Source organism: Lytechinus pictus, chromosome 7 (genome assembly GCF_037042905.1).
Source record: "Lytechinus pictus isolate F3 Inbred chromosome 7, Lp3.0, whole genome shotgun sequence".
In the NCBI taxonomy this organism is placed as follows: Eukaryota; Metazoa; Echinodermata; class Echinoidea; order Temnopleuroida; family Toxopneustidae; genus Lytechinus; species Lytechinus pictus.
In genome coordinates this window covers 18,756,031-18,783,464 of record NC_087251.1, presented here as the reverse complement: position 1 = coordinate 18,783,464, position 27,434 = coordinate 18,756,031, and the positions used below count along the sequence as shown (strand labels likewise).

The following is a 27,434-nucleotide window of genomic DNA, read 5'->3' as shown; positions in this document are numbered from 1 at the left end:
TCAAAACCTATGTGAAGTAAAAATGTGTATTTTGATGGTAATGTTAAAATGATTTGGAGGTACAGGAGTATAACATTTAAACAACGAACAACGAAAAGTGGAAGTGTCGTACATGTAAAGCTGTTTATAACAAACAACGTCAAAAATATGTAGCTTTAATACTTCAGAACCATGTAAGTTTTCTTAGTTATTGTATTCAGGCTTGCCTGCACACAATGAATACACTTTCTCCTCTCCCTGGGTAGCATTCCAGCAAGCTTTCAAATTCTTACAAACAAGAGTATGGGAAGCCAAAAGAGTTTCACGTTTTGATTTTGTATCCATCTGATACAAGAGGAATCTACTTCTATAATTACCAACAGTTTTCATGCAAATTGCCATGGGAATCAGAAATAAAACAGACATAGATGGATGGGACCACTGGTTCAAACTTCTCATTTCAGTAATCATCAAGCGCACATTCTGTGAAAGTTTAATTTCAATAAATTTTTGTTCTTTGAGCAGGAAATGCTTAAATGAGCCAAATTATGAGAAATTTATGGTGCAAGCAATGTCATTAGTTCATTTGAAATGTGCAAAGCAAATTTCTGTTGTATGAATGAAACTTACAAGCATATCTAAGGGCGTGTTCAACGTCGATTTTCAAAGTTGAACAGCAACATCAATCCTGATTGAAATCTCAATTACAAAACAAATGCAACTTTCTGTTGTATGAAATAAACTTACAAGCATATCTAAGGATGTGTTCAATGTTGATTTTCAAAGTTAAACAGCAACATGAAACCTGATTGAAATCTCAATTACAAAACACAGAACATAAACACGATCAGTGGTGCACTGTTAAGTGTCGAAAATATAAAGCTTTTTATATGTTGATCGTCTTTGAATTTCCCGCTTTCGTTAGCGCAGCTTTAGTGCTCAGTTTGACCCATCACAAGAAAGGTCAATTTGGCACCTGTTTGTGGAGGCTTCCACTGCGAGAGCAAATTTAAAGACATTTCAAAATTCAATCATGTTCAATGTCACATTCGCGATGCTGAAGGTCGTAAAATATGAGGTGATCGCGTTAACAAACATCTTTTTTGACGTTTAAATTTTCCTCTGAATCGTGATTTGAAAGACGTTTACTTTTATGACCGGGAATGGAGGACACTGAACACACCCTTTGTTTCACATAATATATCCGTGTTTTGTAATCATGGTTTGAATCATGATTCATGATGCTGTTTCAATTTGAAACTCGACATTGAACACACCCTATGAAAACTGTATTCCAGAGTGACATTCTCCTACCATGACAGATTGATTTTATTTATTTGAAATATTCTCAATTTACAAAAACTTCTTCATGACAAGCATCTGTAGTGTTCAAATAAATCTTTATTCAATTACATTCATACAAAATGTAATCTGAGGATATAGAAGATAGGCTCACAGTGTAAGGCATGAATCCAATGAACTGTACAATAATATAGATATGTACACATGTACAGCACTTTTCAGACACTCAGTAGTTCATTTACCAATGATATAGGCTGTTGTGGTATTTAAAGTTCATTTGTACATCTTATATACACATTTGTCTGGATATTACAATTCTCTCTGTGATCAATATTACAAACAAAATATGGTTTCTTATATACTTTACCTTCAATTCAGTGCAATAGAAATACAATTGAGATTAACATTCAAAATCTTAACATTTTGATATTCAGCACAGAGAATTTAGAATCTATCAATAATTTCATATCTGATAACTCATAAATATGATCACTATATCAATAAATCTGGAACGGTAACATTAAATAGACAAGGCTTTCTATTAAACAAGGCTATGTTTTGCTATTCTTGGACGGAGAAACAGTACACAAACACAGATGTTGCATAAGTTGTGAATATGAATTAATTGCTGGTTGAATACATCTATTAATTCTATATACAGAATCGGTGCACATTATCAAAAACAACTTTTATTTTCAATATCTAAAAAACTTCAGTACAATCCAAGTACAAAAATATCACCTCAACTTGAGAAATGAATAGCAATTACATTTGTATTTGCATTTTTTTTCTCTTTGAACAAGTATTCATACCTGTATTTTCAGGAAGTTCATATGCATCTAGTGATAAGATTTCTTTTCTTCTTGTTTTGAAGATCACAAGTGGATACATTTTGCAGGATAAAGATGGGCTCATCCAAATAAATGTGATGTATTTTGCACAAAACATTCAGTTGACAAACCAACTTGTCATCCATGTTGTATGGATTGTTGATTTGAACTTAACACCACCAAAGACATGTCCTTAAAATATTTCTGATGTCTTTGTGAAATTAAGTTTTTAGAGAAGTGAAGAGTTCTGTTTTCAATGTTTTCATTATCTGTGCATTTGAGTTTCAAAACAGGGGAAGATATCAATTTTTAGAGAATTCTGCTGCCTTATTTGAAAAGACATCAGGCAGTTTTAATTCAGAATGAGAGTTATATAATGCTGTGAAGTATGGAACTTGAAGAATGGATTTCCGCAAAGTAGATTTTCTTTACTTGTAGATATTCTTCTCTTATTCTTATTTACCAATGATGAATCAATCAACCTGTGGGTTGTTTCTGAAGATGTATTCCGCCTGTAGCACAAATTAAAAAAACAGGTTAAAATGGATTAATTTCCCCATCTTTAAGGACTTCCTCCTTATAAATGAATTAATAGCTCTCCAGTATTTCAGTCCGTCACCTGGAAATGTGTTCTCATATAACAAATGTTGAATTCTTCTGACAAAAATTGATATCACCCAATTAAAATACATGATTTCAAGAGGTGGATGAAGAATTTCTGTGAAACAAGGTACAGAAAAATGGACTTGGTAGAAATATATATGAACAAGGCATGATACCTAGGCATTAAAAAAATAGAAGAAGCTGGAAGTCAAGAAAAATCTGAGAAAATTATAAACCCAAATATTCTACGGCCAGTTCCACATTAAAGAGAAAAATGAAAATGCACAGCAACCTATTTAAAGGAACGATAAAGCTTTAATAAAATAAATGCTATATTTTGTTAAAACCTGCTTCCTTGCTTTTATGCCTACTGTATGCCATGGTTTCCCCATATATTGACAATCTGAAACACTATCAATATACAAATTTGGAATAAGACACTTCCCCAGAAGATTGCTTCCCGCATATGATTCCCGTATTAACCAACCCCCCACCCCTCCCCCAACAAAAAAAAGGACATCTTCCAAGAGAACAGCCTTGAGGTTAACTGTCCTCAAGAGGACAACTTCCATCCATGACAACTACCTGAGGGCAACAACTTTTAAAAGTCTTCAAATTTTCGGGTTGATCTAATATCCTTTACTGAAAAAAATTGTTACAAAACAGTTACATAATTAAAATCAACAATGTAATAACATTGTCGACATTGTAGAATATAAAAAGGAGCTCACCAAGTAGTCAATGGCATCATCTGGTCTGACCTTACAGCATTCAATAAGTCCTTGTGTAAGTGTTGGCATGACATGTTTCATCAAGTAGTTCCTTAGAGGGATAGACTGATTCTCAAGAAGCTCCTTCTCTTGTCTCTTCACCTCTTCCAAACGAGATGTCTGGAGAAAATTGTAGGAGAGAATAATAATAAAGTTGTGGCAGGAAGGTAAGATCATTACTACTCCATTCTCATTCTGTAAATTCATTAAGGGTCAAGAATTCTATAAAAAGAATTATAATTTCTTAAACATCTGAATGGCATAAATGATACAAAATATTTCGTTTCAATTCATATCCTATTAATTCCAATAGGCAATCATATATTGTACCAAAATTGATATCCATAACACAAGTCGGTTGTAAATATTTCATTCAAATTTGTCAAAAATGTTATTTTTTTTCTCTAGACTTTGATTCAGTTTATAGATACCTGTTTATCCGTCAGACAATCTACTTAACACACCTCACTCATTCTCTATTCCAACTCTATGATGACAATCCTGACTTATATACCACAAGTGTTTTTATAGTTGGTGATTGGAATGCGGACATCTCTGATCATGGTTCGCTTTTTGCAAATCACTTGAAGGCGTTTTGTAATGATAATAATTATGTTTTATCAAGTCTTGAATTTTTACCAGGTGGAAGTTATACATATGTTAGTGAATCTTGGCATACTACTTCTTGGTTGGATCATTGTATTTGTACAGCAGATGCTCATGACTCCATCGAGGATATTAAGATAAAATACAAATTTGCTACCGCAGATCATATTCCAATTAGTATATCAATTCACTTGGGGCACTTGCCTGGTCACATGAAGGCTGGTTCGAATAATATTGGAAAAGGGAAGATAGATTGGGTGAGGATTAATGATAGTCTCAAAGATGAATATTGCCGCCGAACTGAGTTAGGGTTTAATAAAATAAATTTGGTGTCTGATGCCTTTTCTTGTAATGATCCTAATTGTACAACTAGTGGTCACATAGGTGACTTATGTAATTTGTATAACAGTATTGTAGATGTTTTATGTGATGCAAGTGATTGTTTGTATAAGTTTAAAAGGGTCCAGGGACATTCAAAGCCTGGCTGGAATGAACATGTTGCACAGCTTCACTCACAGGCTCGAGAAGCTCTTTTGCGTTGGATAGAGGATGGCAAAATTAAGAATGGCCCTCTCTTTGAGTTGAAAAATAAGGCGAATGCGCGATTTAAATATGCTTTACGTTTTGTTAAAAATAATGAAAACACTATGCGTGCGGATTCAATTGCTAGTAAACTGCAGAATAAGAGTTAAAATGATTTTTGGAAAGAAATCAGGTACATGAATAATAGTAAATCACCCTCACCTACAAACATTGAAGGTGTCACAGGAGATAATGAAATATGTGAACTATGGAGAAAGCACTATAAGGATCTGCTAAACTGTGTTAGAAGTGAAAAGTTTTTAGTTAACAATGTTTCTTTTCATGATGATATGATTGTTTCCCCGGAAGAAATTGTAAAAGCCATTACGAAGCTTGATGGCAATAAGTCATGCGGGTTAGACGGTATAACTGCAGAGCATTTAAAGTATGCTAACTCCAAATTAGGTCCTTTACTTGCTGTATGCTTTTCTGGTTTTTTAATTCATGGAATACTACCCGATAGTATGCTATCTGTTATTTTGGTCCCTGTGTTGAAGGACAAAACGGGCCGAATTGCTAGCAAAGATAACTATAGACCAATTGCGTTAGCGAGTGTAATTTCTAAAGTCTTGGAGAAGATAATTCTGTTTAGGTTAGAAAAATATATTTCAATATGTGATAATCAATTTGGCTTTAGAGCGAAACATGGAACTGATATGTGTATTTTTGTTCCAAAAGAGATCATTGCGAGCTATCAAAAGAGAAATTCCTCAGTGTTTTTATGTTTTCTTGATGCCTCCAAAGCATTTGATAGAGTCAATCATGGAAAACTCTTCCAAAAAATATATGATAGGGGGATACCAAGTTATTTGATCAGGATATTAATATATTGGTATGGTAACCAAACTATGATGATTAGATGGGGTAGCTGCCTATCCGACTCGTTTACTGTTGTTAATGGTGTTCGACAAGGAGGTATATTGTCTCCATACCTTTTTAACTTGTACATGGATGACTTATCTGTGAAATTGAATGATTGTAGTACTGGCTGTTTAGTTGGTTGTACCAAGATTAATCACTTGATGTATGCTGACGATCTTGTAATTTTTAGTCCGTCAACTGCCGGGCTGCAGAGTTTGTTAAATGTTTGCACTCAGTTTGGTATGGATAATGATGTCAAATTTAATGCGAAAAAAAGTCATGCTATGTTTGTTACTTGTAAAGATCATAATAGATTAGTGTTTCCAGATTTCTATCTGTGTGGCACCAAACTTGAAGTTTGTAAGGAGACCCGATATCTTGGTCATTTTTTCACAGAGGACCTATGTGATGATAGAGATATTTATAGACAGTGTCGCAAACTTTATGCACAAGGAAACACACTGTGCAGGAAGTTCCATATGTGCTCCCATGGAGTAAAGATTGCATTATTTCGAGCATATTGTACACCGTTGTATACTGCACATTTAGGGTGCAGATATAAAAAGAGCAGTTTAAGGAAACTTATGGTAGCCTATAACGATGCTATGAGAATGCTTCTTCAGTTACCTAGGCACTCTAGTGCTAGTAGAATGTTCGCTGACGCTCATGTACCTTCATGTCAAGCCGTTCTTAGAAACCTAACTTTTAAGTTTATTGAGAGAATTGACATTTCTGAAAATGCTATTGTAAATATATTGGTTAACCCCTTACGGAGCTGTACGAGGTACACCTCGGAACTGTGGAAGCGTTGGTATGACAATTTGTTAGCAGAGTCATAAGTAATTAGTGGTCTACTAATATTAGTCTGTATCTTTGTCTTTTTCGAGACAAGTTACTCATTTTGCCATATGTAAATATTTCCATTGTACTGTTGTACTATTCACTTACTGCTTAACCACTTGTTTTAGGTATTCATTGTTTGTTCCTAGTTATTAGTGTGATTTGTTTTACTCCATTTTGACTGTTTATACTTTATTTGTTCTTTGTTTATTCCAGTATTATCTTTGTATGTTTGTCTTGATGTATATTACATGTATGTTATTTGTTGATATGGACCTCTGCATATGCAGCTGTGTCTGGATTAAAGCCTTGAATTGAATATATATATTGCACACATTTTGTGATCATAGCTGCACTTTATGATTTTTGCTTCATGTCAAGAAATCATATAGTTTGTGAGATTTTATTGCTTTTGCATTTATTTCAGTATATCAGTCAAACTTTGTTTTTTAATCGTGAAATTCACAGAAATAAGACTGCGAAACATTGAGATTACAGACAGTAACTCACCCATTCTGCTTGTCTCTGTTCTTTAAGAGCCAGCTCCTCTGCCTCCATCCTCTCAATATTCTCCCTCTCTTCTTGCTCCTTCTTGAGTCTCTGTTCAGTCTCCAGGCGCTCCATCTCCTCCAGCTCTTCCTTGGTTGGGCCATAGTTCCTGGGCTTACCCATGTTCTTAATCAGTTGGTCCATCAGGTTCTTGTTCTCCACATCGGCTTCCTTGGTGATATCTGGTCATAAACGGGATGAAGTATGAGATTGGTAAGTCTACAAACTAATGAGGCATCATAGAAGGTTTCTTTTCAAAACCATAATTTCAAAACTAATAGACTGATGCAAAAAGTCCAAGATATCCATATCATATTACTGATTTCAACATCACAAAAGCAGTCTTGTAGTCTACCCTATCACCAAGGTTGCCAAGTCGAAGAATCACAAATACCCAATACTCCGCATAATTAATTGCAGTATTATTGCAAAACAGGATTAACATGATTTGAAGATCTTCCTCTGATAAAATGACTTTTGTTGGTAAATGGTCCCCTTTTCAAAAGAATAATAACAAACTGTTCATGCATACAAACTGATCAATTGAAATTCAAACTTTGGAGCAGATGTTTTTTTTATCTTTGCTGTGGCCATACTAAATTGTATAAAAAGCCGAATCACCCATCCCCTTATCCCACACCTGCTTCAGAATCTTGAAGCAGGTGCCATTAACACGAGAGCAAATGTTTGGTGGCATCTTTCTAACACTCACCAAGATGCTCTGGGTGTATCTCAAGCTCATCAAAGTAGTTGAGCACAGTGGTATCCTCTTCATTCAAAGCTCTGAACTCAGTGATTCGTCGGTTGAATCCATCCTCCGTGTTGTGTGTCTTGGCAACAACGCTTTCTGGAAGGTTCATGATGCGTTGCTTGAGGAAATCATCGGTGCTGTCCAGTGAGATGACGAATTCCGGCATGGTTGCACGGTCATAGACAGGCATCTTACCATTATCCTCCTGCTCTTCCTCTTCATCCACTGAAATCATAAATGAATTGAAACATTCAGAGTCCTGCTCAACAATATAGGCAGTGACACCCAAATAAGTGTCTGCTTACCCTAACGCTGACAATTCAGATATAGTTGCACTTGGAGACTGAGTAGGTCATAAGGCCACAAAATAAACTGGGAACTTAATGTTACCATGTTTGCATAATAGAAATCTTGCCTGGTATATATTTTATAACTAAAACAAAGATTCGGTTTCATATACATTCAGACTGATAGGGACCATGAAATAAATTGATGAAAAGAGGCAGCATGAGATATAGCTGGTTAACTTTACAGGAAAATCACAGGTATCATTTTACAATTTCTATTCGTGAAAATATGTTACAAAGCTATTCATGTCAAAATCTTTCGGGGGGGGGGGGGGAGATACGATGTTAAAGACTTTGACACATAGTTCTAGCATAGATGATAAATAGATGATAGATTATAGGTTATGTAGAAAGCATGCAGCTAAGACATTAATGATTACAATAATTACTTGAGTTTTAAGTTACCTGCAAATAGTTCCTTTGCCTGATCAATGGTCTTAGGGAAACCATCAAGGATAAAACCTTGGTTCTGACATGGCATGGAGTGAAGCTTGTCACGATAGAACCGGATGATATACTGCTCTTCAATACGGTCTGTGAGTGTAAGATGGAAATGTACAAGACATAATATAAAGAAATATATGATAATTAGACCGTTTGCATAATACATACCAATAAAAGTGTGTGATAATAAGTGTGAAGATGATTTCTCATTCAAAGAAAAGGAACAAAAAAACTAGAAATACAGTACAATCCAATTTGGGTACTGTTTCTTTAATGGAATTTCTAACTGGGTCTTCAAGAAACCAGAGACGCTGACATAGCAACAAACCTGACTCATTACATTATCTGTCAAATCACCTTTTCTTCTAAAACCCACATAACATATAAACTACAGATGATCTTTTTTTTTAAGGTTACATGGGCTTAGTATTTTCATGCAAATTCAAAATACTTTGCATATCAAAAACAACTTGAAGCAAGGATAGGAAGGTATCATGAAAGGCGGCTTCAGTAACATCTTTGTTGACAGCGAATACACGTTATTTTAGCTTTACAACTTAATATTATTTCATTATGAGCCAGGTGACAATATAAATAAACATGTTTTGCAATAAAAATAATTGTAGGCTTTGATCAAGAATCATAATTTTTTACTCATACTGACCATTGTTTGATTGTTTGCTCTCCATGATAGCATCAAGAAGTTCCTGATCTTCCTGGGCCTTGCCATCATCATCTTCATTCTCATCACCATCAGCACGAGCAGCACTCTTTTCCTGTAGGTCAAAGGTCAACACATATTCATCATCAGAATTGTCAATTACTAGTATCAATATGTCTAGAGAAAAGCAGTGATGTTGACATTAAGAAAAATACAATGACACAATTAGAAGAGGTACGTATTAATCTCCATCACAAGTTAATAAAATAAACCATTATATATACTTACTTTCTTTGTCACAGGTAGGTTAACTCTTTTGTGAAACAATCTCAAAAATTCTCTTAACCCCATGACTACTGAATTCTGTGATTCCCATAGGCCTTATAACAAGACCTGTTGGTTCTATTAGACAACAGATTAACTCACCAGTGTTTCAATGGCCTCATCAATGACATCCTTGATCTTGATGTGATGAAGCTTGTAGTGTTTACAGAGAGCTGCTACGATAGATGTCTTCCCGCTGGCTGGTGGACCAAGGACACATGCTCTCATGGGCTTTATAGAGAAGCAAAGGGAGGGGGGAGGAGAAACCAATATAGTTAGGCTCAATCGATTGTATCTTTCATGTTAAAGACTCCTGATAAAGTAAATGTTCAGCACTATATATATATATATACAAGCATCATATTAAAATTCCTCACAAAGTGATGTGCTGCTAATTTGACAGAATAGCCGATTCATAAACAAGAAAATTTTGAACACCTTCATAATCAAATAAAGTCATCTACTGATAGGTCTTGACCTTCTACCACTACCACTGCTGCCGCCGCTGCTTGCTGCTGCTGTTGCTGCTACTACTCATGACGAAAAACCTCCATTTGAGAACACTATACCCCAGTTTCTTTTTCACCAATTCTCTTCTCCAAGTACTATAAGCCTGAACTCCCTAGCAAGCAATTTAAGTATCAAAACACCTGTTTCTTGACCTCGGTCCGAAGATAACACGACAGCCCAGCACATACAGTCACAGCACGGGGCCACACACGATGGATTACGTGTCTAAGAGCCTGCTATGGAGTTCCGTGTATACACGCGGTGAAGTGCAACTTTTTTCTTCTTTCTTCCTTTCTTCCTTCCTTCCTTCCTTCCTTCCTTCCTTCCTTTCTTTCTTTCTTTCTTTCCTTCTCTCTTTCTGTCTGGCTGTTTTTTTTTTTTCGAACGTTAGGACTGTATCAATGCGCGAGTGAACGGCATGCATCCCATATTTTCTTGCTGGACGGACAGAAACTATGGGATGCGTCGCAGCGCTGAGGGTGGTCCCTGCATGCAAAGCATACCGTAATTTTTATTCGCTTATTTTCCTTATTTCGAGGTCGATTTTCTTCGTTCGAAATTGAAAAAGGACTAATATTGGATGTCTGAATACAATATGCCTTTGGAAACGTGATTAAATATCGAATACAATAATTTCATTCTGAAGGTCCTTCTACAGGCAGAGAAGTCTTACGTAATAGCACAGCTGTTGTTTATCATTTCGTCCTTGGCTTTACTGGCCTGTGGAGGTGAAATTGAGACAACGGGGATTACCTGGCCAAGATGGGTTTTTCGGGGCTTGGAAATGTTCAAATGAAAAATGAGAGTTTCAAATGAAAAATGGGGTCTAAAACCGCAGTTTGCGATCCAAACTGCGGTGACGCCTCAAATGGGGTATTTTCGTAATGTTCTGGTACTCCTACTACTACTGCAGGTACTACCACTGCTACTTCTAACACTAATACTTCTACTACTAATTATACTGCTACTTTCACTAATACTAATACAGGAGTATTGCGACTAAGGCACAATACTTGGTATGTCTGCTGCATAACTACCTACAAAGAATATATTTATGAACCTACCAAGAGTTTCCTGGTTGTCTTGTATTCCTTGATGATCTCTGGAATGCTTTCTATGAGACCCCTCTCAGCTACCCATCGGATGTTCATGTTCTCACGGATATACACTCCATCTACACGCAGGTCAACCAGCAATGTGTCAAACTCACTTTGCTAAAAAATGACAAATTATATTTAGAATAGTTACAGATGTATCACGGTGCAATGTTAAAAGAGGCAGTTTAAGACGGAATATTTCTATCAACACATTACATTGCCATCCCAACCCTTCTCATTCTTGTCTATATCCCTCTCTTCTCTCTAGAAAACTTGACTGTCAGGCAAAAAAACATACATTTTCACAGCAAGAAAAGTGGCTCTCTTCAATAGTAAACATTGTTAAATCTATTGAAACTTTATATGAGCCTAGGTTAAGTTCAACTGAAATTAACACGTTTACAAGGACTGCAGAAGGGTACAATGAAAATATGTCACTGTGACTTTGACCTTTGACCTTTTGACCTCAAATCAATAGGCTTCCTGGGATCCATGCTAGTATCATACACACCAAATTATATGAGCCTAGGTTAAGTTCAACTGAAGTTATCGCGTTTACAAGGACTGCAGACGGGTACGATGAAAATAGGTCACTGTGACCTTGACCTTTTGACCTCAAAATCAATAGGCTTCCTGAGATTCATGCTAGTATCATACACACCAAATTATATGAGCCTAGGTTAAGTTCAACTGAAGTTATCCCGTTTACAAGGACTGCAGAAGGGTACGATGAAAATAGGTCACTGTGACCTTGACCTTTGACCTTTTGACCTCAAAATCAATAGGCTTCCTCAGATTGATGCTAGTATTATACACACCAAATTATATGTGCCTAGAATAAGTTAAACTGAAGTTATCGCGTTTACAAGGAAAAGTTAACGGACGGACGGACACCGAGCGTGATACCATAATACGTCCCGTCGAGACGGGCGTATAAAAACATGTTAATAAAATACCAATAATCATACTCACTGACAGACTTTTGCTGAGGAGAGCATCCTCTTTGGTGATATACTTGATCTTTCCATTGCCAAGACTTTGACTCACACACTACAATCAAATAAAGAAAACAATACATACATTGTTATTTACTAATAAACATTAAGAACTTTACAATGCTTAGTACAAGATATGAATTGTGTTGCTCCAGTATTAAAATTTGGTGGCATTAATGAACAGATTTTTCCTGATAACACACAAATCAATGAACTTAATTATGATATTTTTTGCTGCTAAATATCAATCAAAGTAGTACAATGTTACATATATATATTCCACAAAATCAATTCTAGCCATTAATCCAAGATGATGATTCAAAATCATCATCTCATTTGAAAAATCACTTTCCACATGAAATAATAACCATATCATACACTTAAAGGAGAATGAAACCCTTGAAACCAGCTGAATCCATATCAAAGAGAAAAATAAAAGAAACAAATTGTTGAAAGTTTGAGGAAGATTGAATGAGTAATAAGAAAGTTATGAGCATTTGAATGTCGAGATCACTAATGCCATGTAGATCCTCCCATTGGCAATGCGACCAAGATCTGTGATGTCACACACGTACAACTCCCTTATTACTTTAGTACTTATTTCACTTATATTCTCACTTTTATAGAGTCTATCACAAGGTGAGGTGTTCTCTTTATGAGAGGACAAGTACAGAGGTTTCACAACATTATATCATTGATGAATCGTTTTTCATATGATTAGAATGAACAAAAAGAGATGTTTTGGGGTATATTTTCAGTGTCCAAAAGGGGAGAGTTGTTCATCTGTGACATCATAGATCTTGGTCGCATTGCCAATGGGAGGATCTCCATAGCATTAGTGATCTCGACATTCAAATGCTCATAACTCTTCTATTGCTAGTCCTATTTTACTCAAACTTTTGTTGATCTTATTCTTGGATTTTTCTGCTTTCACAAAAGCTAACTTGCTCCAAGAGTTTCATTCTCCTTTAATAGTTGAAGTTCCTTACTTGCATCTATTCTTAAATAATATTACTTCAATTAAAAGCAAGACAAAATGGAATACATTTGCTGATTAATGCATACGCTCAAATTATTGCAGTGTTTCTATTTTCGATAATGCCATCAACATCGCTGAAACTTTGACTCTTGAACATGTATAGCAGTTTATGAATAACTCATGAAACTATTTTCTACACGGCTTATTATATTCACTCGCGTTGGTAATCACTCGCGTCGCGTTGGTAATCACACGCGTTTTTTATTTTTGGCGATTTTTTTTTCATTTCGGTGCGATTTTTTTTCTAACGGTGTCTTCAATGGGACAAACACGCTGGGAAAATAAAATGAAATTGAAATTCGAGTTTCGTTTTAAGCCGGCAAGTGCCTTAAATAAGATGTACTCGACTACTGTTTTAACATAACAAACAAGCAAATCAGCCATGTGGCTCAACTAACTAAGAATAGATCCGGACTTCTACTGTGTCTTATACGAGGACTCCGAGTCGGAACTTGCCATATCTGCCACATCGATATTATTTATAAATAATGGAATGTCGAACTATTATTATTTACAAATAATGAAGTATTACTTGGAATTATATATAAATAATTAGAAATGTTATTTTATATAATAGTAATTATTTACAAATAGAATGTAAATTATATATAAATAATAGTTATTATTTAATGAATAATGATTATATAACAAATAATTATTCTATATAATATTGGTACAATCGGCGCTTCATATATAACGTGGGATCTAACTCAGCTCGACTCACGTTAGCTTGCTCCATGCTACTGATGCACGTCGTGTCCGACCGCGGCCGGGTCCGGCGGCCTTGGGGCCATTGCATGCAGGCATGTCCGCATATGGGAATGATACGATGTAATATTGATGTGGCAGATATGGCAAGTTCCGACTCGGAGTCCTCGTATAAGACACAGTAGAAGTCCAGATCTATTCTAAGTTAGTTGAGCCACATGGCTGATTTGCTTGTTTGTTATGTTAAAACAGTAGTCGAGTACATTTTATTTTAAGGCACTTAATTGCCGGCTTAAAACGAAACTCGAATTTCAATTTCATTTTATTTTCCCTGCATGTCTGTCCCATTGAAGACACCGTTAAAAAAAAATCGCACCGAAATAAAAAAATCGCCAAAAATTCAAAACGCGAGTGATTACGAACCCGCACGCGACGCGAGTGATTATAAACTGCCTTCTACACTTAGTTACTGGCTCAAACAGTATTTGAGTATTTTTTAGCATTAACTTTACCTTGACTATTTCATCAAGTGGGCACTGTGAATCATCTACTGCTACCAGGTATCTCGTCTTTGGTCGACTGTCAGCAATGTTCTGAATCACTCTGCCCGAAAAGAAGAAAGTATACCAGTTACCACATACACATGTGACAGTACAATGCAACTACCAACTCTTTACACAATTAAAACATAACTTGTGTTTTATAGCTTTAAATTTGATCCTGGTGTTAGAGTGGGGGAACACTGCAAATATCATACAGCATATTGGCATGAATTTCATGAACTCTGCATAAGAAAAATTTTCTGAGACAACAGATTCCCATTCAATATTGAAGAAATTTAATTTTATAGATAGGATTTGCATAAATTTTCATTCAGTTAAGCAAACCTCTAAGTGTATGGTAAACAAAGTAAATGAAAATGCAACACTAACACAAAAATAAAATCAAACAAGTTTCATGTCCTAGAGTAAAATCAAGAAATGTTATGAACACAAAATATGTTATATTCTACAGAAAAGGAAAATATAACTAGTACTAAAGATGTCTTGCTAAGTTTTTTAATGGTTAAACTTAAGATATAGAGAGAAAGAAAATTACATTTCCTTTGACTTTCCTCTTCTTTAGAACAAAAAAATTGTTCTTACCCTGCAAGATCCTTGATGTGAATAGTAGGAAGGATATTCATTCCATTACCAAAGCACTGTAATGCATCAGCTTCACCATGCCAGGAAGTCTATAAACAACATAATTAATTAATACATGAAAGTAATGGTTTAAAAATAACAATAATGGTTATGAGATCTAGTGATGATAAAAGTTCTGGGTATAATAAACAACAATAGTAAGGATACAAGGTTGATAATGATACCAGGGTGCTTTACCTGCTTTGCTTTGGGGTTGGAGAGCAAGCTGATTTAAAATCAGTTTGAATAATATTTTTTATAGAAAAGGGTTTTCTAAAAATAAAAATTATATAAACAAGTCATATCTTTTCAATTTATCAAATATGCTTTTGTCTTCTTTTTCTTCCTCCTTTTATTCATTTTGTCTTTTCATTTTTTTTCCTTATTGTTAATTTAAAAAAACCTAAAATATATGGTCTCTTCAAATCCATTTGGATCAGATATTAAAGTGCATTGATTATTTACTGAATTTATTTAATCGTTAAAGCAATTAATTTGTTGCAGCAATAAGTTTTACAGATGATTTTTTTTTAAATAGCTATCAAATAACACACAAAAATATGATGAAATAACATTAAAAAATATGAAAACTTTCTATGTATCACTTATCCTGTCAATAAATCATATTGTACATTACATTTATATAATCAAATGAAGTTGTAATCATTTAAAGAGATTAATGAAATACCAAGTTTAAAAACAAAATTACCTTGAATAGATAGTGAAAGATGTTCTCTCCTGCTCCATAGGTCAACCCAGAAGCCACTACGTACGTCACAAACTTGGCTTTGTTCTGAAAATAAAGTGAAATCATGTTTCTAAGCTGATTAATACCTTGGGTCAATGCAAATGGCTGTCTTTATGAATGTATTGTATTCTTCTTCTTTGTTAATTTTTTCACTGTTTGTGACTCTTGTACAGTATGAAGTTTATTACTTGTTGCAGGGCCCCCAAGAAAAACAGTGCTTAGTCCACTAACGGGGTTACCCTGGGTAAACAAAACCAAATGAATAAAAAAAAATGAATGAATTCTAATACATTTACAAGTATAGGCATTTCACATTTTACCAAATTAAGCATATAAAATTTGCTTGTAAATTAAAGAAATAACCAGAATGTTTATGAAATTGAATACTGGTATATGTAATAATGATTTGATTAAATGTTCTATTAATACCAAGTTGATCCCTGAAATGAATATTTTCTATGAAGAACAACTCATATAATTGCAAAATATGAACAGGGTACATGTACCTTGAATAACAACAAAAACAAAAACAGGGAATGAAATAATGTAATTTCCTTCACGAACTAAAGGCAAAAACCAAATTCTCTTTTACACCACACATGTGTTACATCATACACACCAGACTTCAATAAATACCACTTTTGTATTCTGTTGCTGGTACACTTGTGTATAACTTATCATTTGTACAATATAGCACCTAATTTTCCATTCCCAAAACAACTCATTACAAGACATATACAATAGCAAGCAATCCCTCTTGATCTCAAGAAAACATTTGTTACTCTGTTGATAGATATTCAATCCCTGTTCTACATAACCTAGGAATGTTTACATTATAAACATTTGTTGCACTTGCCAAACATTGTCTATTGAGGTCAATACTGATAAATGTGCCACTGATCAATGCTGAATCAAATTACAAATGCTGATACGCAAACATTAAAAAGAAAGAAAACCTTGGTCTGGCCTGATTTAAATCTGAAATTTTGATCCAAAAGCGATGCATTGTTTAGGAAATATGTAACTTATTGCAAATTGTCTTTGATCTCTAACCTTCTATAGAAATAATAGAATGCCCCTTCTGTATCCTTTTTGGAAATGTATCATTAGCAAGTCATAAGTGTTAATGGTAATTAGCAAGTACACAAATGTTGGATACAAAGTTTAAAAACAGGCTATATTTATGTTTTTAAATCAAATTTTCAAAACTCAATACTCCACATAAATGCTATAATTCCTCTTTAATTGTGTTACATATTCAGCAACCCAATTGTGCTGACAATAAACTCACAAACAGAGTTTTCATTATACCCCACTAAAACTTACATTTTTACTGAATTCTTAGAAGATTTTGCTAATCTTTGAGATTCTACTTTGAGCATTCTACGCTTTACTGTTCACAGAACTACACCTTCACGTGATAGGAGTTATGCTCTTCTCAAAATGTACTCCAGAAAGGATTCCTATAAATACAATGTATGCAATAACACCATATCCTGTATCCAATTAAAACTCTAATATGACCCTTTAAAATAATCAGGAGCTAAAAGTGAGCAAGCCAGTGACCCAGAGATGTACTGTATTACTCATAACTTTGTTAACACGTGGTTCAACAAGACAGAGGGATTCCTATCTGTCTACAGCACATTGTAACACAAGATTAACTATGGACATTCTCTCAATGTGTTTGGGTTAGCTACTGTATTGTTGGAAAGTGTTAATAGTTCATCCTGCAGCCATACAATGGAACCTGCAAACATACTGGATACAGCTCTCAGCTATATGTAAGTTACATAACATTCTACATTATATGAATACTATTCTATGTATACTCTAAATATGTAATGCTCTATACACTAGGTACGTATCATTCCTTTCTTTTCCATTAGAGTTAAAGAATTCATTACTTCAAATATTGTATTCAATCAGAGCAATATTTCACTTCGAAGTGAAAATATACTTTATAGCAAGATCTTCTTCAAATATATTACATATTTCAAATCTAAAAAAGTGAACTGAAAGTTGGCCCTGTGTAGATGCAAATACTTGTCAATTATCTTCTTTTTTTTTTTTAGTACTTGTAAGAGGCTTATTAACATAAGCAGATATGTATTCAGCATGTCAAAGAATATTGCTATAACATGTGACAGGGTATATTTGGGAGGGGTTGGGGTTGGGTCTCAAATGAGAATAACCTGCTTTAAGCAATTTTGGAAGTTCTTTTGAGAGAATGACATATCTCTCACAAACAACTGTTATCATTTTACACAATTTCAACAGATGACATTGCAAACTTATTTCACAAATAAGAAAATGCACATACTGACCACTTGATCAGTATTCATTTGTAATTTCATACTTCATAATAACTGTTGATGTTTTAGTCATAGATTATTTCATTGATGTTTCTAAAGCTTGTCAATTACCTCATTAGTCTTCAATTAAAGCATGCATAAATTACATCAAGCAATTGCCTTGTGTCATGAAGGAATATGTTTAATAAGAAAGAAGTTACCGTGCCATAATATATCATATGTCAGTTTTTCTAGACTTTAACAAAAATATAGCAAATTCCACAAATGTACATTGCGTTTTAGATCAGTATGTCAAATTTGATATGAATTTTGGCATACCAAAGAGTATGATTCTAAAATGTAACAACAAGTTTTATGTCAGAAAAATTATGAATAGTTTCATGCCCGTATTGACAGTTCTACAAAAAAATATCCTGTGATTGAACAGGTCTTCACATGAATATAGTATATTTGTTTATCAATATAACATCCTAATCATGTACTTGTACATACCAATCATTTTTTTTTCTTTCATTTTGCTATTGTAAAGACAAATCATGTATATTAAAAAAATATATATTTTGAGCACTTACTGTTTTGCCAAGTTTGATAACAAGCTTCTCAGCACTGATATGTCCCTTGAAATTAGGATGTGGCTTGCGGCGTCTGTAATCTTCCTCTGTGAAAGGGATTTCGGGATCATCCTAAAAATTAAAACAAATCATTTTTTTAATATAACATATATGGCAAAGATTGAACCTTTTACAAAACTTGTCACTGCTCATATTACTTACATTATTACACACTGTACAACTATGTATCATCACAATCACATCAACCATACAATTTAGCATGACTGCAAGTTAATAGCAATAGCATTAAAAAAAGTTATGATCAATGTACATGTTAATATTGAAATATTAATGGCATTATCAGTATTACAGGGCCCACGTCAATAGTAGTATATACTGCCTTTGATAGAAGCACTGCTTCTGAAGGTTTCTGTCTTCCATAGAATGCAACAGGTTTTGTTGTGACTGATTGATAGTCTTTTTTTTATGATTGTAACAGTTTACACGGAAACTTTCAAATGTCAATTTTATCATATCAATTTTGAATTCCTCAAAGATTAATAAACTATCAATAATTTTCATCCATTCCTAATCTATCTAATCATCTATCAAACTATCTATCCATCAATCTAAGAATCAATATTCAGACATTTTTGCTACACTGTCTCCACACAAAGAATCAAAAGTTGTGATGTCTGCTCTAAGCTTTTGAAAGAAAAAAAAAAAAAACAAAATCCTGTTAACTGGCTCAAATTAATTTAATATCAGTACTAATTCAAAAGGAAAAATATATATTAGGACATACCGGGTCAACTGGTTTGCTCTTAGCCCATGTCATCACTGTTGAGATTAAAATAAACATCTTTGGGGTTTCAAAGCGATCCAACTCTGCATGCATAGCTACAAAGAGAAAAACAAAATACAAAAAGACCATTAACATCTTACATGAATATCAAATTATATTTATAAACAGGCTCCTTACATCTTCTTACATTTATATAAAACCTACTGCATTTCACTTCAATAATATATTAATATTTATCTTGAATGAATATGGAGAACTACAAACTGAATTGTCACAAAAACGGAACAGAGACAAAAAAAAAGTGATGAAAATCTCTTCCTAGATCTGTTATCCTTTTCTATCCTTTCTAGCTCCAGAGGCAATAACTTGAAGGAAAACATTGTCTTTGTAATTCATTGCTAAACTAATAACCACTACACAATTCAATGTGGCAGCTCATACAATCAAACAGTTCACAGCTAGCTATATATGATATTTGTTATTAAGTTAACAGATCTTTTAAACATGAAGATTTCCAATTCTATCCTTTATCACTATTTATATCAAAGTGATGGATGTGCTAAATGCAGGTCTTTGAATACATTTTAGTTGCAATTTTCAGAGGAATGTTTTTCAAGTGGATTCTAAACAATGAACACAAAGCACATAAACACACTTATCAAAATGTTATGTCTCGATTGGTCTTTATCTGCCCAATGATTGTATACTGAACTGGATATTCCAGCAATTCTCTGATGACAAATGTTAATTGTAATCACTGCATTGATCTTCACCTGATACTGCCCATGATGCCTCATCAATCTGATCTGGGTCTTCAGTGATATCATAGACTACCACATCGCACTCGGTTAGATGCTCCAACATCTGAATCTTCTCCTCCACCTTAAAAACATAAGCAAAGTACATTATTGGTGAATCCTTAATAAATATAAGTTGATAAAACATAGAGTTGACATGACAAACAGATTCATTTACTTGAAATCTTGATACACTCATAGTAAGTTGATGATCACATAATTAAAACAAGACTTGAATCCAAACAGTATCATATTATATCACCATATTTGAATAAAACAGTATCAGTATCTAACATTCATAGATATTTTTGTTATCATTCTTTTAAAAAGATTAATGGAATTGAATAAAACACAAAAGGATTTGAAAATACATCAAGGAATATATGAATCAAATAATTCATTTAATCAATTTATTCTAAATTATTAGAATAATAAATATGTAAATAAACAAATACAAATAAATAGATGATAAATAAATACAAAAATGAATTTGGAAAAAATGAAAAATTACTAAATATGAATTGAATGTAAAATCTAAAGAACAATACATAATTTATGTAATCATATGAGGTTTAAAAAAAAGAAGACTTACATGGAGAATCTCTTGGACCCAGTCTGGCTTCTCATGTTCAGGGTCCTTTAGTGTACCACTGACCTTCCATACACCTTCCTTGGGAGGCAACTGGTCACTCGTTATTGAGGCTGCATCTTCCTCTTCATCCCTCTCCTCTAAAGATGCTCCAACCACACATTGTGAAAGAAACTGTAAATGATACAAGTAGCATGAATGAGTACAAAATTTATTAGTCAAGCAATGTATGTCAGGTTGATAAATGTATGTTTAAATGCATATTAGGCATAAGAAAGTGGTCAATAATGTAAATTATAGTCAGCTAAAATAAATGCTCAGCTCTAAGCATAGTGCGCGATGGGATAGGACGTGCCTCTCGGTTGCTCCCTGAGTTTATTTTTTTGCTTTTATTTTATTCTTTTTGGTTTCATTTCTTTTTGAAATTTTTTATTTAACTGTGATAAGAAACATTCCAAAAAAGGTTGCTGCAAGAAAAATACAAATTGGATGTAGGATTGCTGAGGATTATATGGATTTTGAATCTACATGAATCTGCATTGCAAAGTGGAAGGACACGCCATACTGTTTTACATACACGTGTGTATGTTGAATGTGTACTCTGCCTATATCAAGTCAACACAGTTACACTACGTCTACGGTATGACATGTGTGCAAATGTTTGTCATCAAAGCTAAGTCTCCCTCCATCAGCAGACCTGTTTCAACCAGGCAAGTTAACTGCAAGTATAACAATTGAAACTTGTATTCCAGTGTGCCTGCATCTTAGATTTTTGAAGAATTTTGTTTGATTGACTTGGAGCTTATGTTTTATTTTTGTGCTGATGTTGAAAACTTTATAAACAAGCACCAATATTGCAAGCTGCTAGTTGAAGCTGTTTCATTTCTTTGCAACGAAAAACAAAAGGAGAAAAAGTTGAAATAGCTGTTTTAATGAGATAAACTTGTATAAAATTGACTTAGTTTTATGTCAACATACTACTACTAGAACATTCTTCAAGTGGAATGTGAATGACTTTCTTTTGCTTGTTAAGAATAAGAGAAGCATCTTTTCTGTTGCTGGACTTTCGGTATTCTTTTTCTTTGAGTGGTCCAATTCAAGTATTTCACCCTCCTTCATAAGTATTTCACCCTCCTTCATAATTTACAGTTACAGACGACATTGATATAGGCCTACTTAAAAGCTTTTGTAATCTGAGAGATAAATATTATTAATATGGCAAGTCGTAAAACATCAACTACAAGTGTAGGGAGAGGAGCTTCGCGCAAGGGGAGTATAAATTCAGATGCTCGAGGAGGAAAGGCAAAGAAAGATAATTACTCCTGTGGGAGCTGTAATCTGATAGTAATGGATGAAGATTCTGCTGTGGAATGTGAGGTTTGCAACTACTGGTTCCACTGTACTTGCCAAAATGTCTCTCCTAAACTTTATGAAATTATCCAGGAAGAAGCAGAAGTCATTCACTGGTATTGTAGAACATGTAATGCTACTGCTGCTAATATGCTTAAAATTATGACTCAACTACAATCACAACAAGCAAGCCTACAGCAAGATATAGTTGGCTTGAAAAAAAGTATTCTCAAATCATGAGCAAGAGTGCAAAGACAAGCATCAACAAATGTGTAAGAGGATAGATGATGTAAGAAATGATGTCACAGAGTCAAGTAAATCTGTCCAATCTGGTTCCACTAAAAAGGTCATGGAAAGATTAGAGAAGATGGAGAAGTCAGTATCATACAAGCTAGATGATTTTGAAGAAAGAGAAAGAAGGAAAAACAATCTTATCATCTACGGATTATCTGAGTCTGAAAATGCCAATCCTGAAGCAAGAAAACAGGATGATATTCAGCAGATAAATTCTATCTTTAGACAATCTCTTGGGGTGAAATCTTTTGAGATTCGTGCATTATACAGGCTTGGAAAAAAGTCAGAGCAGGTATGTCGTCCTCTGAAGGTCATAACGAGCACAGCTGACTCACGTGATGAAATCCTGCGCTGTTACAGAAGTGTTGATTCCCCCTTAGATAAATCAATTCAGATGTCAAGAGATCGCACTCAGAAAGAAAGAGATGAATACAGACAACTTAGAAAGGAATTGAAGGAAAGAGAAAAGAATGGCGAAGAGAATCTTGTTATCAGAAATGGTAAAATTGTCCGACACAGGTTTCGTGACTCACAGGGAAAGGAGTAATGTTTATGCTGGAGTTACAGCAAGAACTAAATCGACGTTGAAACCTAGTGAACAGCTTAGCAATTCACCCTTTATTTCAACTACTCAATTGCAAGGAAACTTGTCAAGAAATGAGTCATCCATAAATAGTAACTTGTTCATGAACACTACAGCAAATAATGTGAATTTCTCTTCAAGCAAACCCAAATGTGATTCTTCATTGAAGTATTGTCCATTAAAGGTATATTACACTAACTGTGACTCTGTCATCAACAAGAGAGATGAGCTGCTTACACAACTGGAATCGATGAAACCAGATATTGTAGCATTAACTGAAATTTATCCAAAAAATAAACAGTCAGAGATTCAACAAAGTGAATTACAACTTTCAGGATATCATTTGTTTATGTCCAGTGATGATCAGGTTTCAAAAAGAGGAGTTGCTATTTATGCAAAGGATATCCTGGCTTGTAACATTGTAGAATTAGACAACGGAGTGTTTGGAGAATCGGTTTGGATTAATGTGGAGTTAAATAGAAAAAAACTTCTATTTGGATGTATCTACCGATCTCCCTCAAGTTCTACTGAAAATAATAATGAACTGTGTAATCTGATTGAGAAGGCTAGTCAAAGATCGCATATGTATGACCACTTGGTATTTGTAGGAGATTTTAACTATAGATACATAAATTGGGAGACTCATTCCATTTCAAATTGTAACGAGGACTGTCAAAGATTTCTAGACTGTATTGAGGATCTCTTCCTGTATCAACATGTATTATCTCCGACGAGATATAGAGATGGGCAACTGCCCAGTACCCTCGACTTGGTTTTTACGGATGAAGAGGAACTCGTACTCGATCTAAACTATGTGCCCCCGCTTGGGAAAAGTGATCATGTTTGTCTGCTACTGCAACTAGCTGTGCAGCCAAAGGAAATCAACGACGAAGTACCAGCGAGGAACTACTACCAAGGCAATTATGATAAGATGAGATCAGTTTTAAATGAACTTAACTGGGAAAGTGAATTATCAGCTCTCTCGGGAATAGAGGCTTGGATATTCTTAGAGAACCTACTACTCGGTTGTATTGAAAATTATGTTCCACTTCGAAAGAGGCACCTCCGAAATAGACCTCAATGGATGAATCAAGGACTCTTGGAAATAATCAAACTCAAACGTAAATCATGGAATAAATATCAGAAGAGTAGGTCTGAGGCAGATTGGAAGATATTTGTCAGGCATAGAAATCATGCCACCTCGGAAATAAGAAATGCAAAATCATCCTTCGAAAACCAAATTGCAGAGGAGGTGAAAGATAATGCTAAATGTTTCTGGAAATATGTCAAGAGCAAGTCCAAGTGTAAAGCTACTTTTCCTGACCTAGTAAATCAAGATGGTTCCCTAGCCAGGTCCTTCTTCGGTAGTGTTTTTACTGAAGAAGATCTGACTTCTATACCAAATATTCAGAAGAAGACTCGGACAGAGCTGACAAAAATTGAATTCAGGGAACAAGACATAGAAGAGATACTGTCCAAACTGGACATTAATAAGTCTCCTGGTCCAGATGGAATCAACTCTAGAGTATTAAGAGAAATATATAAGGAGATAAGTACACCACTCAAGATAATCTTTACGAAGCTGATGGAGGAGGGTACTGTTCCTGAGTCATGGAGTCAAGCTATTGTAATTCCTCTGTACAAGAAAGGAAAAAACAGTGATCCATCCAATTATAGACCCGTTAGTCTAACATCAGTAACTTGTAAAGTCATGGAAAAGATTGTACGGAAAGTTCTCTTGCAACATTTAGAGGGAGAGGATCTTCTCTGTGACAACCAACATGGATTCTGCAGTGGCAGATCCTGTACGACACAGTTGCTGGAAGTACTCGAGGATTGGACCAGGGACATCGATGACGGTCACTCAATTGATTGTATATACTTAGACTATCAAAAGGCTTTCGATAGTGTCCCCCACCAGCGTCTGATCTCCAAATTGAAAGCATACGGTATTGGTGGCCAACTGTTAAACTGGATCGAAGCCTATCTATCTGGTAGATCTCAGAAAGTATCTGTAAATGGAAAACTTTCCACTTCGCTTCCGGTTACTAGCGGAATTCCGCAAGGTAGTGTCCTCGGACCCACGTTATTCATATGTTTCATAAATGATTTACCTGAATCTGTCAAGTCCAATATGAAGTTATTTGCTGATGACACAAAGATGTATAGAATAGTGGACTCACAGAGTGATGCAGATGATCTTCAAGATGACGTAAATGCCGTGAGGGAATGGGCGAAAGCATGGCAACTTAAGTTCAACAACTCAAAATGCAAGGTTGTACATTATGGTCGTAGGAATAAAAACTTTCAATATCAGATGCCAACCGAAGAGGGAATATGTGAAGTCAAACCAGAGGATAGAGAGAGAGATTTAGGAGTCGTGTTCGACAAATCCCTCTCCTTCAGTGAACATGTTGCTGATATTACAAAAAGAGCCAATACCAAGCTTGGCATAATTAAGAGATCCTTCACGGCTCTAAATGAGAAGGGCTGGCTCAAACTCTACAAAGCTATTGTACGTCCTACCCTAGAATATTGTAATCCTGCTTGGGCTCCAGTCTTAAAAAAAGATGAAGATCAACTAGAAAAGATACAGCAACGAGCGACGAGACTACTTCCCAACATTCGTCATTTAGATTACCCTGAAAGGTTGAGAATTTTGGGACTCCCTACTCTTTCATACAGAAGGCAAAGAGCAGAATTAATTCAAATCTTCAAAATCACAAGAGGTACTGATCGGATAGATCTGAGTAGCCTGTTCCATCTTGATGATAATAAAAGGACCAGAGGTCATAGTATGAAATTCAGGAAATACAGATTACAGACACGGCAATATGCTTTTACAGTTAGAAGCATAAATAACTGGAATGCTTTGCCTGAAGTAGCAGTTTCTGCTACTAGTGTAAATGCATTCAAATCTGCAATCGAGAGGCACTGGAAATCCCATCCATTAAAATATTCACCATACCAGAGACAACCCTACGTGACGAGGGACAAGTAATCTTTATAGCTTTATGTCTCTACATCCAAGTAAATACTGATTTGAAAACATTGCAATCGCAATAATGCATAGCCAGTGGCCAGGGCGATACTTGCAATTGCAGATGTGATGTTTTCAAGTCGGCAGTGAATTTATAAAATGTATGAATACGAAAAGGTTTTAAGGAATTGATGTTGAGACTGAAAGAACCATGGAAATGGAATGAACTAGTTGCTGATCGCTCAAGTACATCTGAAAAAATGCCTGTCAAGTTAATTTTTTGCATCAATTATATTAATTTTCTTTTAAAAATGTACTGTACAAGTTGTAAATCGAAGGTCAAATTTCTATAGTTCACGTTTGATGGTTTGGAGAGTGTAGGATACACTAACCATCAACTGAGCCTTTATCCCTGCTCTGCCAACAAATTCTCAGCACCTGTCAAACTTGGTTATCATACTAACCTCGCAATACGTGTGAGTGGTTATCATAATAACCTTGTTCATTGAATGAGTGGTTACATGTACGGTACCCTACAAAAGATGAAACTAAAAGATCAATTAAAATTAAAGATGAAAGAAAAAAGAAAGAACAGCTACAAAAATTAAGAGATTTTGAAAAAATTAGAAAAAAAGAGAGAAAGGAAGAAAGTTCTAAGTCTAGTAGTAGGATGGGGGATCGGGTGTCCGGACACTTCATATTTTTGAAGCCTTCTTTTTTGTCTTTGGATTACACTAAAAATATGAATTCAATAGTTATAATCATCTTCAATTTTGTTCTCTCTAATATTTCATAACATTTTGTACTAAAAATTGATGAAACTTCGCTTGTAAATTTTTCCAAATTACTTTCTAAAAGTGATCGTCCGGACACACAACAACTGGGTATACTAGTACCGTACTAAGACTAAACTTTAAAGCAAAGGAAGAGAAAAAAAAAAAAAAAATTGAATTAAAGAACGAATGAAAGAAAGAAAGAAAGAAAGAAAGAAAGAAAGAAAGAAAGAAAGAAAGAAAGAAAGAAAGAAAGAAAGAAAGAAAGAAAGAAAGAAAGAAAGAAAGAAAGAAAGAAAGAAAGAAAGAAAGAAAGAAAGACTAAAAATAAAAGGGAAAAACACACAATGTCAATGACAATGTAAAGACACAGGCACAGCATAAAATTAATCACATGGGACCGTTAATACAAAAATTATCAATAAATGAGAAATTGGGCAAGGAAATAGATTAATGAATACTATATTTTACCTTTGAAACTGCTTTTCCTGTATATGTATCGATATGATTGATGAATAAGCGTTTAGTTCCTGAGACTTCCTGCGATTCTGATTCCGATTCTGCCATTTTTATGAACTTTTTGAATACTTATCTCAGTCTTCTCACGATTGTTTCTATGCGTCGCCAAGGAAATTATTTTCGCTAGCTAGTTAGATGAATTGACAAC

The 27,434-nt window shown here is 34.6% G+C and overlaps 1 protein-coding gene across 1 annotated transcript; it reads right to left on the bottom strand.

Moving 5' to 3' along the window:
- Positions 1 to 1,362: 1,362 nt before the first annotated feature.
- LOC129264821 (adenylate kinase 7-like) lies at positions 1,363 to 27,434 on the bottom strand. Its single transcript, XM_054902767.2, has 17 exons — positions 27,239 to 27,434; positions 20,791 to 20,961; positions 20,175 to 20,283; positions 19,402 to 19,496; positions 18,618 to 18,728; positions 15,692 to 15,775; positions 14,944 to 15,032; positions 14,311 to 14,401; positions 12,029 to 12,106; positions 11,024 to 11,173; positions 9,552 to 9,680; positions 9,129 to 9,240; positions 8,426 to 8,554; positions 7,635 to 7,898; positions 6,884 to 7,104; positions 3,446 to 3,604; positions 1,363 to 2,623 (listed from the first exon to the last, which is right to left on the bottom strand). The coding sequence occupies exons 1-17, from the start codon at positions 27,332 to 27,334 to the stop codon at positions 2,585 to 2,587; spliced, it is 2,127 nt and encodes a 708-aa protein (XP_054758742.2). The 5' UTR covers positions 27,335 to 27,434; the 3' UTR covers positions 1,363 to 2,584.

Excerpts from the sequence above, each read along its gene's own strand:
- LOC129264821 (XM_054902767.2), bottom strand. The coding sequence starts at position 27,334 with ATGGCAGAATCGGAATCAGAATCGCAGGAAGTCTCAGGAACTAAACGC. Across the intron at positions 20,962-27,238 it reads CAGGAAAAGCAGTTTCAAAG|TTTCTTTCACAATGTGTGGT; the intron begins GTAAAATATAGT and ends TATCATTTACAG. Across the intron at positions 12,107-14,310 it reads CACTTGATGAAATAGTCAAG|TGTGTGAGTCAAAGTCTTGG; the intron begins GTAAAGTTAATG and ends ATTTGATTGTAG.